General features: G+C 50.9%; 1 protein-coding gene across 1 annotated transcript; it reads left to right on the top strand.

Moving 5' to 3' along the window:
• Positions 1–3: 3 nt before the first annotated feature.
• On the top strand, positions 4–7,184 carry TIMM17B (translocase of inner mitochondrial membrane 17B). Its single transcript, XM_004587919.2, has 6 exons — positions 4–174; positions 1,016–1,115; positions 3,146–3,209; positions 6,347–6,475; positions 6,566–6,676; positions 6,769–7,184. The coding sequence occupies exons 1-6, from the start codon at positions 149–151 to the stop codon at positions 6,846–6,848; spliced, it is 510 nt and encodes a 169-aa protein (XP_004587976.1). The 5' UTR covers positions 4–148; the 3' UTR covers positions 6,849–7,184.
• Positions 7,185–13,955: the final 6,771 nt, after the last annotated feature.

The raw sequence follows: 13,955 nt of genomic DNA, 5'->3' as shown, positions 1-13,955 counted from the left end.
CAATGTGAGCCGCCCTGAATTGACGTGACTAAAACCGTCCAATAATGGGCCGGAATTGGCTTAATAGCACGGGCGTCAGTGGTGCGTTTGCCCTGCGAGGCGTGGCCCGGCGGAGTCGGGCCTACTTGCTCCGTCAGACGCCGGCGCCATGGAGGAGTACGCTCGGGAGCCTTGGTACGGCGATGGGCACCCTGGCTGCGGGACGGTAGCGGCGCCAAGGCCAGCCGTGGGAGGCGGGCGGGGGATGCCCCGGCCACACACTGCTGCCTCCCAGACTCGGGAGAATTAGAAATCTGTCCCCATCAGCTCTTTACACCTGCTTCATGCCGTTCGGGCTGCTTTAAGAAGCGGCCCATAACCGTTTGCGCCTAACATTTCGTTACTGGACGAGCCCACGCCATGTTTCCGCTGACTTCGTGTCTCAGTCTCTCTTTGTTAGCTACAAGACACGCTGCACAAATCGATTTCATCACCACCCACGGGGGCCGGGGTGCGATCAAGAGTGCGCACTGTATTGGAAAGGAAATCTCCAGCGTTCCACGCGTGGTTTTTCACAAGTCGCATATGTGACTCGAGGAGGCTGTGTCGGATCTTGGCAGCAGTCTCTGGGGTTTCCCCACAAGTACTTGGTTTTAAAAAGAGGAAGGGGCTGGGCTTCCTTGGGTGCACTCACTGGCCGAAAAGGAGGTGCCCCCTGTCTAGGTCGAAACCCCAGGAACAATGAAGAAAATGTATCAAATCTTTACACGTCTCAGTTCACTTAACAGTTGCTACAAAAGCAAGCGGCTGATTCCTTGGATGCCTACAAAGGGTGAACAGGGCGAAGACCAATTTCGTTTGTTTCATTTTGTTTTTTTCTTTTTTCCCTTTTACTCAGTTTCCTGATTTTATGACAGAGAGAAAGTAACAGAACTGGCTCAGTATTGTCTGAACTGTTGCTTTTCACTCACAATTGCCAAGAATCCCTGGAGGGGAGGGGCTTCCATTAACCCCAGCCTTTCCTTCCCATTTGCAGCCCATGGCGAATTGTGGACGATTGCGGGGGAGCCTTCACCATGGGTGTCATCGGCGGTGGAGTGTTCCAGGCCATCAAGGGTTTCCGCAATGCCCCGGTTGTGAGTCCTTGGCCTGTCCTGGGTGCTGTGGGGGTGGTGGGCAGGCTTGCCCACATGGCATGCTATTTTAAAAACTGCAGGGAGTCGCCAGGCGAATGCCCCTGTCCACCCACTGTGTGCCAGCCCTAGCCCCTGGATCTGGGGGAGTGTAAACTTGGCCTCTGTCCCTTTTTTTCTCTACTCAACCGAATCTCCTTGGTGGAAATGTGCCATCAAGAAACATTCTCCCCGCCTCCCCCCCCCCAGTCCTGAGTATGTACGTGTGCATGTAAAACCAAACAGTTTAGATTCAAATTCTGCCTCTTCAACCTGGCTGTGAACTGACAGGAGTTGTAATTGATAGAAGGACAGCCTTCAAGTTGAGAAACATTTTAGTTTAATGTAATTTCCGCTTATTTCTTAGACTCCTATCCCCCCCATGTCTTCAAATGTGGTGGCTTTAAAGGACATCTTTTGTCATCGGTGCTTTCAGTTATTTCTTTGAGAGGCAGAGACTGAGACTGCACTCCCATCCTTAGGCTCACTCCCCAGATGTCTGCGACAGTCTGGGCCAAAGCGGGGGCCCAGTAACTCAGTCCAGCTCTCTGCTACATGGTATGGCAGAAACTCAATGCCTTGAGCCATTGTCTGCTAGCTCTCAGGGCTGGAGTCAGGAAGTGGAGCTGGGAAGAGCCAGTGTTATGACACACAGAGCTCAGCAGCTGCTTATTACACTACGATTCCGTATTAGACCTCTGCTTCAACTCCCACCTGCTCCGTTTCTGATCCAGCTCCCTGCTGATGCACCTGGGAGAGCAGCAGAAGATGGTCCAAATAATTAAGCCCCTGCCACCCACAGGGAAGACCCAGATGGAGTTTGTGGCTCCTGGCTTCTGCGTGTCCCAAGCCAGCCATTGTGGCCATCTGTGGAATGACCAGCAGATAGAAGGGCTGTTTCATTGTATCTCCCTTTTGAATAGATAAAATAAATTAAAAGTAAACAACAATGACAAAGCAGGACCTGGCACGATGGCTCAGTGGCAAAATCCTCACCTTGCAAGCACCAGGATCACACGGGTGCCACTTCATGTCCCAGCTGCTCCACTACCCAACCAGCTCCCTTGTAGTTTGGAAAAGCAATGGAGAATGACCCAAAGCCTTGGGGACCCTGTGCTCATGTGGGAGACCCAAAAGAAGCTCCTGCGCTTTGGAAGATTTTTCTGTCTCTCCTTCTCTGAATCTGACTTTCCAATTAAAAAGTAAACCTTTAATAAGAAAAAAATCTGCCTTTCCAATAAAAATAAATAAATCTTAAAAAAAAAATACCCACAGTAACTGAAACGGGAACAAACAGGCACTCTAATAAAAGGCTTTTTTTTTCCTTTAAGATTTGTTTTTATTTGAAAGGCAGCTTTTACAGAGAGAGGACAGATAAAGAGGTGTTCATGTCCCCAGTGGCTACAACGGCTGGAGCCAAGCTGATCTGAATAAGCTGATTTGAAGCCTGTTGCCAGAGCATTTGGGTCTCCCAAGTGGGTGCAGGGTGTCATGGCCTTGGGCCTTCCTCTACTGCTTTCCCAGGCCACAAGCTGTGTGGAAGTGGAGCAGCCAGGGCATGAACCTGTGCTCATATGGGATCCCGGCATTTGCAGGGCATATTTAGCCACTGGGCCATTGCATCAGGCCCAGATTGTGGGTGTCTTAATCTGTTTCTTCAAGAGTGCGTGTTGCTGCCTGAATCTCTTTAACTGTACCCTTGCCCGGGATCTGCCTTCCCCTAATGAAAGCTTTGGAATAGCTGAGACCAGATCTACCCAGTTCACTGCTGTACCCCCACCTATAGCGTAGTACTTGGCAAGTAGGAAGTGCTGAGTAGTCATTTACTAAATGGTCGAAGGAATGCCTGGATGGGTTAGAATTGATCAGTCTCGCTCCGAGGCTTCCCATGTTGGGGTTCTCCTCAGACCCCTTCTCAACATCTCTTAGATCTTCCAGTCTCTTAAAGGACAGCCTGTCTTCCAGTTCCTGACTGCCTTGCTTTCTTCGCCCAGGGAATGCGGCACCGGCTGAGAGGCAGTGTCAATGCTGTGAGGATCCGAGCCCCCCAGATTGGAGGTGAGGAGCTTGAGGAGACAAAGGATGTGTGATGCCAGAGGTCGGGCGGTGGGGGGACGGGGAGCTGAGCCTTTGGGACTAGACTATGGGTTGGGGGTCCAGACCATAGTCCTAGTACTACCTGGGATTTCCCCGTGGGTTTCATTTCCCAAAAACAACACAGAGAAGGCAAGAGTGGTTTCTAGAGTTCCAGGTCGGGACCCGTGTCCGCTGCAACGTGACAGCTGATACCAATGATTACCTCCTTGGTCATTTTGTAGTTGATATAATTCACACATTTAGTAAGTGCTATCTCTTTTTTTTGTAAAGATTTATTTTATTTTTATTGGAAAGACAGATATACAGAGAAAGGAGAGACAGAGAGGAAGATCTTCCGTCCGATGATTCATTCGCCAAGTGAGCACAATGGCCAGTGCTATGCTGATCCGAAGCCAGGAGCCAGGAACTTCTTCCAGGTCTCCCACATGGGTGCAGGGTCCCAAGGCTTTGCACCATCCTGCACTGCTTTCCCAGGCCACAAGCAGGGAGCTGGATGGGAAGTGGGGCCGCCAGGATTAGAACCAGTACCCATTTGGGATCCTGGCACATGCAAAGCGAGGACTTAAACTGCTAGGCTTACAGCACTGGACCTGAGATTTTTTATAGCCTTTTTATAAAAAAGGTGTTTTATAGCCGAGTAATATATGTGTTTGCACCTTTGGGCCCCATTTTCTTTATCCACTCATCAGTGGATGGACGCCTGGGTTGTTTGATTTCTTGCGATTGTGAATAGTGTGGCAGTAAACATGGAAATGAGGACGTCTCTGGCAGACTGATGTTCTTGCTCTTGGACTGTACGCAGGGGTGGTTGCTGGTTCGTACAGTGGTTGTGTTTTAGTTTCCTGAGGAACCTGCATACTGCTTCCCACTACGGCCGTGTCAGTTACATCCTCACCTACAGTCTGCCCAACTCCCTTTCTGTATATCCTTGCTAACACTTGTTATTTTTCATCTTTTTTAAAAAAAGATTTTTAAAATCTTATTTATTTATTTAAAAAGCAGAGGGACGAGACGGGGGAGACAGAAAGAAATCTTCCATCTGCTCTTTCACTCTCCAATTGGCCACAATGGCCAGGGTTGGGCCAGGCTGAAGGCAGGAGTCAGGAGCTTCATCTGGGTCTCCCACATGGGTGGCAGGGGCCCAAGGACTTGGCCCATCTTCTAATGATTTTCCAAGTACATTAGCAGGGAGCTGGATCAGAAGTGGGCCAACTGGGACTTGAACTGCCACACGTACAGGCTGTTAGTATGGCAGGTGGCAGCTTAACTTGCTATAGTACAATGCTATCCACTGTTTTTGTCTTTTTTTATAATAGCCAATCTAAATAAAATGATATCTCATTGTGTTTTGTTTTATTTTTCTATTTTACAGAGTGTAATTACAAAACACACAGTCACACAGTTTGCATCCAGTGGTTCACTCCCCAAATTGCCCACATAAAATGAGATTGTGCCAGCCTGGATCTGGAAGTCAATGCAGCCATGTGGGTGGCAGGGACCCAGCTCTTTGAGCTGTCACCTGCTGTTCCCCAGGGCAAGCAGCAGGCAAGAAGGCAGGAAAAAGAGCAGGGCTAGGACTGGAATCCAGGCCCTCCCGGATGGAATGCAGGTGTCTCATTTGGCAGCTCAGCTACTGGGGAGCTGCATGTCCACCTGTCATGAGGCTTTTATTGTTGTTGTTGCTGTTCACTTTTTTTTCTGTTTTTTAAAGTTTATTTATTTTTATTGGAAAGGCAGATTTACAGTGAAGGAGAGATAAGAGATCTGTCTGCTGGTTCACTCCCCAAGTGGCTACAACAGCCAGAGCTGAGCCGATCTGGAGCCAGGAGCTTCTTCCAGGTCTCCCACATGGGTGCAGGGTCCCAAGGAATTTGGGCCACTCTCTACTACTTTCTCAGGCCATAAGCAGGGAGCTGGATAGGAAGGGGAACAGCCAAGACAGGAAACGGCCCCCATATGGAATCCTGACATTTACAGGTGGAGGACTGGCCAGTTGAGCCATTGTGCCGGCCCCGTTTGATATAGAGAGAATATTCTACCCGCCTGGTGTATTGCCCAGATGCCTGTAGCAGCCGTGACTTGGCCAACTAGGCCAGAGCCTGGAGCCTGGGACGCCTTTATGTGTGCTCTTTCTTTGCCTTGCAGCTTTGAGAATTCTCTTTTGTCTTTAAGATTTATTTGGGTATTTATTTGGATTGGAAAGTCAGATTTACAGAGAAGGAGACATAGAAAGATCTTCCGTTTGCTGGTTTACTCCCCAGGTGGCCACAACGACTTGGAGCTGAGGCAATCTGAAGCCAGGAGCCTCTTCCAGGTCTCCCACGCGGGTGTGGAGTCCTAAGACTTTGGGCCGTCCTCGACTGCTTTCCCAGGCCACAGGCAGGGAGCTGGATGGGAAGTGGAGCTGCCGGGATTAGAACTGGCGCCCATATGGGATCCTGGGGCGTTCAAGGCGAGGACTTTAGCCAGCGCAGTGGACTTTAGCCAGCGCAGTGGACTTTAGCCAGCGCAGTGGCCTAGCGGCTAAAGTCCTCACCTTGAACGCGCCCCGGGATCCCATATGGGCGCCGGTTCTAATCCCGGCAGCTCCACTTCCCATCCAGCTCCCTGCCTGTGGCCTGGGAAAGCAGTCGAGGACGGCCCAAGGATTTGGGACCCTGCACCCACGTGAGAGACCTGGAAGACCTGGAAGACCTGGAAGAGGTTCCTGGCTCCTGGCTTCGGATCGGCGCGCACCGGCCTGTTGTGGCTCACTTGGGGAGTGAATCATCGGATGGAAGATCTTCCTCTCTGTCTCTCCTCCTCTCTGTATATCTGACTTTGTAATAAAAATAAATCTTTAAAAAAAAAAAGAGAGAGATAATTGTTCACTGGCCTTTTTCAGTTCCCTCTCAGGGCAAGGTGAAGGCTGTGGTTTATATGGACCGCTCGGAAGTGGGAGCTGCGGCAGGACGCGCTCACAGAGGGACCACTCCCCAGCAGTGGCAATCTGCCTTTGTGTGTGTGGAGGGGTCTTCCCTGCTCTTCACTAGGGCTTTCAGGCACATGGATGCTTGCCATTGCCCAGGGTATGCTGATTAGGAGTGTCTCCTGTGCAGGTAGCTTCGCGGTGTGGGGCGGTCTGTTCTCCACCATCGACTGTGGCCTGGTGCGCCTGCGCGGCCAAGAGGACCCCTGGAACTCCATCACCAGTGGAGCACTGACTGGGGCCGTGCTGGCTGCCCGCAGTGAGTGTCCCCCCCCCCCCCCCGCCCCCAGCCTCTTCCCTGTCTCTCCTGCCCACCCTTACCTGTGTCGCTGTGCCCTTGTCTTGCAAGGTGGCCCCTTGGCCATGGTGGGCTCGGCAATGATGGGAGGCATTCTCCTGGCTCTCATCGAAGGGGTCGGCATTCTCCTCACTCGCTACACCGCCCAGCAGTTCCGCAACGGTGAGTGGCTGCTGGCTGCTGGGCAGGGAGAGGTGGGGAGCACCCTGTGCAGCCATCTGCATCAATCCTTACCCACTTCTTTCCTCTCTTAGCACCCCCATTTCTGGAAGACCCCAGCCAACTGGCCTCTAAGGAGGGTACCCCGGCCCCAGGCTATCCCAGCTATCAATAATACCAGTGAAGCCGTGGTCACCGCCGCCCCCGTCACCACCACGACTACCACCACGACTACCACCACCACCATCATGGGGGCTGCTTGCCGGTTCCCTCCCCAGCGATCTACCTCGACGGGAGGGCTGGCTCCCACTTTGCCCCAGGACTCTCCAGAGAGGGTCTGCTCAGCTCCCTTGTCCCAGGGTGGGGTGGGGTCTCCCAGCTGCCCTGACAGATGGGTCCCTTTTTTTTTCTCTCTCAGGGCACCCCAACCCCACACTCATGTGGTCAAGCCCTCAATCCCAGCTCCCTTCGGTGGCCCCCTGACAAATATTTAAAGCCACTTTGGAAATGCCCTGTGTGATGTACTCCTTGAGCCAATGCTAACAGCCCCTCCTCAGGATCAGGGACAGGGTCCCTCACCCCGTCCTGGGGCACAGTAGCCCACAGACTTGGAGGCCCACTTCAAGGGAGGGATTGGGAATAAATGAGGAACGGATGAGGATCTAAATCAGGTGCAGGAGTGAGGGTAGTGAGGGAGCCACAGCCTTGGGGCAAAGACAGGTCAACAGCAGGGTTGCTAGGCGCTGGACAGTGACCCTCCACTCTCCCTCCAGACAGGCAGGAGCACCAGGCCCCCTGATGATGCCACAGCTGGGAAATCGGTTGCCCCTGCCCCCCATCACCCCGTTTATGAAAACAGTCGTGCATCTGGGTGGGCTGCCCAGGAGCCTGGGATGGAAGAAGGTCTCAGGGAGACCCAATTCATCAACCAAGGCACCTGATTCCACTGCTCCCTTGTAGTTCAGAGCCACTTGGCCGTCATCCATGCGTGGTGTAGTCAGATTGTTTTCAAGGGCAAATTTACAAAATATTCAGAAATGCGTTCTCGTTTTGCAGTGGGAAGGGTAGGGTTACAAGAAAGAGATTTTTCTGGATGCAGATCTGTGTGTTCCCCACCTCCCCAGCCCCCCAATATGTTACTTCTGAGCAAACTGGCGGGACTAGCAGTGCCTGCATCCGGCCACAGGGAGGCGCAACGCTTCCTGAGCAAGCAATCAAGCCTTCTCTGCCTGAACTGCCACAACGCACACTGCCTGCTTCAAGCCCACGGAGGCGCCATTTCTTCTGTGCGGAGCTGGTCTAAGAGGCTGTACAGACCAAGTTCCTGAGCCTCCAAAAACCAGGGGCCCCATCACTCAGTGGTGGCAGAGCCGTGGCACAGTTGCTTGAGGGACGCTTCTTCCCGCAGTGCGTGGTGACCAGACAGCCCTACAACAAGGGCACGCAGGAGGCTTCCATGGAACAAAGTGTTAATCCACCCCCAAGATAGCCCCCACCCTCGCCCCAGGCTCCGGTTGATCTAGCCCTTCCCTCGCCTATGCCTCCCTCTGCTGTGCTCCCACCTACCGGCCGGCCCCGCCCTCGCCCCACCCCTCCAAACTCGTGGCTGCTGTGCACCTTTCGCCGCAGTAAGCAGAGTCCTCCGCTAGAGGTCCCTGATCGACCTCATCCTTTTCACTCCATCTCTTCCCATCTTCAATCCCCGCACCTCTGGGTCCATCAGCGCTCGGCCCGCTTCTCCCTTCTCTAGAAGCTGGGTCACAGTCCCCGAGGCCATTGGGCTGCGGGACCCCGGGGCACTTATCTTGCTTCCTGTGGCACAGGAGGCTTGCTGGCCCGGGGTGACTTTAGGGTCTCTTGGCGCAATGGGTACTAGGGTTTAGAAGCAGGGGATTGGGCCTAGAAATCATGTCTGGAGTCTAGGGACCAAGTTGTACGGTGGCCACACCTGATCTTACCTGGCTCTGAGCTGGGACACCGTGGGTCATCCGCGTCTCCTGAGCCGACGGCCCCAGACAGTGAGACCGGGTCCCTAGGCCACGCCCCTTGACCTGAGCCGGCCCCGTGCCAGCTACCTTCGCTGGTGGCTGTAACACTCCCTGTGACCCCCCACATTTGTCCCCTACCTGTGTGCTGATAGAGGAGGCAGACCATTTCACGGGTGGCCGAGGGCCGTTAAAGAAGTGGACGAGGTCAAGGGAGCCCGGTCCAGACTGTGAAGCACTGCCTTGTCCTACCAGCTCTCTCAAGAGACCCTGAGCAACTGGGGTGAGGCGGACAGATACTCCCTCTTTAGGGGAAGGAGAAGTACCAGCAAAGAACACAGTGGGAGTGAGAAGCATGGGAAGACATGGACAGGATGAACGTGAGCAGATTCACAGAGAAGCAGCAGGGGTGGGCGTTGGGCAGAGCTCCCACCCTCTACCCCAGCATCCCAGCTTGGAGCTCTTGTTGGAGTCCCCACCGCTGCACTTCCCTGGGGAGTGAACCAGTGGATGCAAGATCAATTTTTTTTTTCCTCTCTCTCTCTCAATCTCTCTGCCTTTCAAGTAAGTACAATACATCCTAGGAAAATCCAAGACCATCATCTAAAGAACTTGTGGACTGGGTAAGAGAAGTGAGCAATGGGAACAGGAAGAATACAAAATTTATTGCCGTCTAAAATTTAAAAATGTAATAACAGGATACTGGTCATAAGGTCACAAAGGCCATCAATGTTTTGTGAAGAAACTAGACTTTGGGGCCGATGCTGTTGTGTAGCATGCTAAACCTCTACCTGCAGTGCTGGTGGTCCCGTATGGGTGTGACTTCCTTTCCTGACTGTTCCACTTCCCATCCAGCTCCCTGCTTGTGGCCTGGGAAAGCCGTCGAGGACGGCCCAAAGCCATATGGGAGACCTGGAAGAAGCTCCTGGGTCCTGGTTTCAGATCAGCTCAGTTGCGGTCACTTGCGGAGTGATGGAAGTGGATAGAAGATCTCTCTCTTTCTGTAATTCTTTCGAATAAAAATAAATCTTTTTAAGAAAACTGGACAAGCAACATGTGAGCATGAGTTTCATGTAGTTTTACAGAAGAAAGGGGGAAGCAGCCTGAAGAATGGGAGCATGTTTCAGGGTAGAAAAAGTCACACCAGACAACTGTACCTGCTCCATAGAGGTCGTGGCAAATCCGCAGGCTCCTTAGCTCTGCGTCACAGGCACCTGAAAGCACACAGCACTCCCTAGAGGAAAGTCACAGCACAAAAATGCCTGTGAGCACTCTGCCCACAAACCCAGTTTGTCATTTGCCTGAAGTTATTTTGTTTCCTGTAAGAAAAGTATTTCAAGGCGGGCGGAGAACTACTGGGTTTGCCTCCCCCATTCCTCCTTTATCTCGCCCTCTCTGCCTGAAAGGCTGCGTGTACAATAATCATTCTCTTCTTCTTTCTCAACCTGGTAGAGTTGAAAATAATCTGTTTTGATACAGGGGGCCCTGATCAGCATTCAGCTCTCCAGTGAGGTATCACACGCTTGCGGGGAGGTGCACAGCCAGATGAATGCTTGCAAACAGCACGAATCCTTGAAAACCAAACCAGCAACCAGACCACAAAATGCAACATGGGCCTGGTGCTGTCAGCAAGGCAGGTAAAGCTGCCGCCTCCAGTGCTCCAATGCCGAGATCCCATGAGGGTATGGGTTTGAGTCCCCGTTGCTTCACTTTCATCTAGTTCCCTGCTAGTGTGCCTGGGAAATCATTGGAGGATGGCTCAAATCTTTGAGCCCCTGCACCCACGTGGGAGACCTGGAAGAACCTTCTGGTTCCCAGCTTCAAATCAGCCCAGCTCTGTTCAGTTGGTATGACCATTTGGGGGAGTGAGGCAGTGAACGGTTCTCTCTCTCTCTCTCTCTCTCTCTCTCTCTCTCTCTCTCTCCTTCTCTTTCTCTGCCTTTCAAACAAATCCATCTCTTAAAAAAGAAGAAAAGGAGTGTGTAGCGATGGCTGCTCCCAGTCCCAGCTGCTCTGTTTCTGATCTGCCTTGCTGCTAACATGCCAGAGAGGTGACGACCTAAGCCCCGCCGCACACATGGGAGACCCAGCTAGAGTTTCTAGCTCCAGGACCCTGCCTGGCCCAGCCCAGCCCAGCTGCTAGAGTCCTTTGCAGAGTGAACTAGCCAATGGAGAAGCTCTCTTGCTCTTGCATTCCTCTCTCCCTTTCAAATAAATAATACAATAAAACAAAATAAATATTTGTAAGAAGAAAAGGAATGTGGGAGCAGGTGTTGTGATACAGCAGGTTAAACTGCCACTTAGGATGCCTGTATCCCATATCATTGTACTTGACATCCAGTGTTACCTTTGCTTCTGAGCCAGCTTCCTGCCAATCGCATCCTGGTTGACAGCAAGTGATGGCCCACGCATGTGAGAGACCCAGATTGAGTTTTAGGCTCTTGTCTGTGGCCTGGCCCATCCCTGGCTATTGTGGGCATTTGGATGTGAACCAGTGAATAGATGATCTCACTGTGTTTCCCTCCCTATTGTCGTTCTGCCTTTAAAAATAGTAAATTAAAGAAGTAAAACTGAAAAAGGAGCATGATCGGTTGGTGTTGCAGTGGTATCTGGAGGAACTTTTGGCTCCAGTCATTTGCGTCTGTGTCTCAACCTGAGATGTGGCAGATTCTTTTTTTTTTTTAAAGATTTATTTATTTTTATTGGAAAGTCAGATATACAGAGAGGAGGAGAGACAGAGAGGAAGATCTGTCCGATGATTCTCTCCCCAAGTGATGGCAATGGCCAGTGCTGCGCCTCTCTGAAGCCAGGAACCAGGAGTTTCTTCCGGGTCTCCCACGTAGGTGCAGGGTCCCAAGGCTTTGGGCCGTCCTCAACTGCTTTCCCAGGCCACAAGCAGGAAGCTGGATGGGAAGTGGAGCTGCCGGGATTAGAACCGGCGCCCATATGGGATCCCGGGGCGCGTTCAAGGCGAGGACTTTAGCCGCTAGGCCTCGCCACCAAGCCCGGTGTAGCAGATTCTTAAGTTTGCCAGCTTGCTCAGGAACAGCACAGCTCCCATGTCCCAGTTCTCTGGGTCCCGACTTCGTGTGTCTGCCATGTTCACTGGGTGCTGCTGCCTTTCTGGGTTGCTACTTCTCTTCTCTGCCGAGTTTTTGGGTTCATGATTATGAAGAATGACGCACACGACCAAGGAAGAATTGAGCAAAGCAAATGCTATTTATTGAAAGGAGCAGCCAAGCTCTCTGGCTGCTGGGAGGGCCTGTCCCACAGGGGGGCCTTCCCCAAGCTGCTGTTTAAGATGGCCTGGCTCTAACTTTATGTGTTTCTAAAGCAGAAAGTTCTCCCTAATAGATCTAAGTGTATCCTAATAAGATATTATATGTGATTGAATCAAGGGACTGATACTATAGTAGTTACTTTTGCTAAGATGTTTGCAGGGAGGTCAATCAGTTCTTCTGGGCAGATATGACCTCTGAAATTCTCCCTTTCCCCTTCCCTCAGGGACCTGGCATCTCTGCCAGTAGAACCTCAGGTACCTCTCTTGTGCCCCTTCTAGTCAGTGACCCTTAAGGGTCAACCACCATCCTGAATTCTAACCATTTAATTTAGCCTGGTTTCTACATTTTTTTTTATGAAGTTGCACATTCTTTTAGGTCTAGCAGTATCTTTTGGCCAACATTGTGAGGTTTATCCCTGTTATGCACGGGAAGTATGGTTTGTCCATTTTTGTTTTAAGTGAAAAATGTGAAGGATCTGAGAATTTACCTTCATTAGCAAGCTAACAAATCAGCTTGCCACAGTTTTACACATAAACACACACACACACACGGTGCTTCAAAAATTCATGGTAATGGAATTTTAAAAATTTGAAATCTATGCATAGCAGGGTCTTCAAAAGTTTCATGAAAACGTGTATCAGGCGTGGCCAACACGGTGGCTCCTGGAGGGTCCTGCGGCAGAGCGCTTTTCTACCGCTTGGTTCTTGGTGGTACAGTGACTCTCTCCCCAAAACTACTGAGTGTCAGAGGTGCTGAAACTAAGATACACCACAGTCGGAACGACAAGGAAAAATGTCCCGGCCTCAAGACGTGACGCGTACACGGAGGATTTTCTTTACAAGGCTGATTAAAGGGTTCCACATAGGAAACAGCCATTTAGCCAACATGGTTGTAGAAGATCTAGAAACTTTGACTCCAGAGGGCGTCAATAGAGCTATTGCTTACCCTCTCTCGAGTGGTTTGTTTGAGGAATGAGCCAGGCCAATAATTAAGCATACTGAGCAGATTTTTCCAGAACAAGGAATAGTTCAGTAGGGAGGAGAACATGGCTGTCCACTTCATTTACTCTTCTATACTGGCAAGGAACCATCTTATTGCCATGAAATAGCATTTTGTCACTTTCATGGAAGGTTCCCTGATTTACTGTGAGAATATGTTCATGTTTATTGACCATTTGGGTTTCCTTTACTTTTGAATAATCTTTTTTATTTTTTGCAAATTTGAGAAGCAGAGAGACAGCAAGTGAGGGCTCCCTCCTGCCCTCAGCTATAGGAGACTGCCTAGGTAGCCTTGTTGCTAGCCAAGTGTCACGTATTGGAAAGAAAGTAGCCAGTAGCTGGTGGACATCCTGGGTCTGGTTAATGCCAAATTTGTATTAAATATTCAGTGTGCCAGTATAGTTGCTTATTTTTTTAAAAAGATGAGGGTGGTGGCAGCGCAAAGGCTCTATTGGCTAAATTCTTGCCTTGCATACCCAGGATCCCATATGGGCACTGGTTCGTGTCCCAGCTGCTCTACTTCCCATCCAGCTCCCTCCTCATGACCTGCTGACATGGATCAGTAAAACAAACAAGAACAAGATCAAGCAGGAACTCTGCAAAAATGCCTGTTAGGGTGAGGCTCTTGAACGCTGAGCGCCTCTGGCTTGTTTAATGTTATTGTCGAAGGGTATGCTGACCTCAGTATCTTTTGTTTTGCATACTTGAGATGTCATTGTTCCCAGAACTAACAGATGGCTAACAGTGACCATCCTGTTGTTTAGCACGTTCCCTGATTTTTTTTGGGTATTTGCCTTGAATTGTAAAATTCCCGTCTTGCGTTGCTCTTGGTGTACTATCCTGTGAGGTAGTGGCCGCTCTGCTGCATAATAAACTTTCACTTTTCTTGAGAGATCAGACTCTGAATTCTCTTTTATAACACCTGGGAAAGCAGTGGAAGCTGGGCCAAAGCCTTGGGACCCTACACCTGTATGGGAGACCCAGAAGAAGCTCCTGGCTTGGGATCAGCTCAGCTCCG

Source organism: Ochotona princeps, chromosome X (assembly GCF_030435755.1).
Source record: "Ochotona princeps isolate mOchPri1 chromosome X, mOchPri1.hap1, whole genome shotgun sequence".
NCBI lineage: Eukaryota > Metazoa > Chordata > Mammalia > Lagomorpha > Ochotonidae > Ochotona > Ochotona princeps.
This window is presented reverse-complemented; position numbering and strand designations above follow the sequence as displayed.

Excerpts from the sequence above, each read along its gene's own strand:
- TIMM17B (XM_004587919.2), top strand. The coding sequence starts at position 149 with ATGGAGGAGTACGCTCGGGAGCCTTG. Across the intron at positions 3,210-6,346 it reads CCGAGCCCCCCAGATTGGAG|GTAGCTTCGCGGTGTGGGGC; the intron begins GTGAGGAGCTTG and ends TCTCCTGTGCAG. Across the intron at positions 6,677-6,768 it reads CGCCCAGCAGTTCCGCAACG|CACCCCCATTTCTGGAAGAC; the intron begins GTGAGTGGCTGC and ends TTCCTCTCTTAG.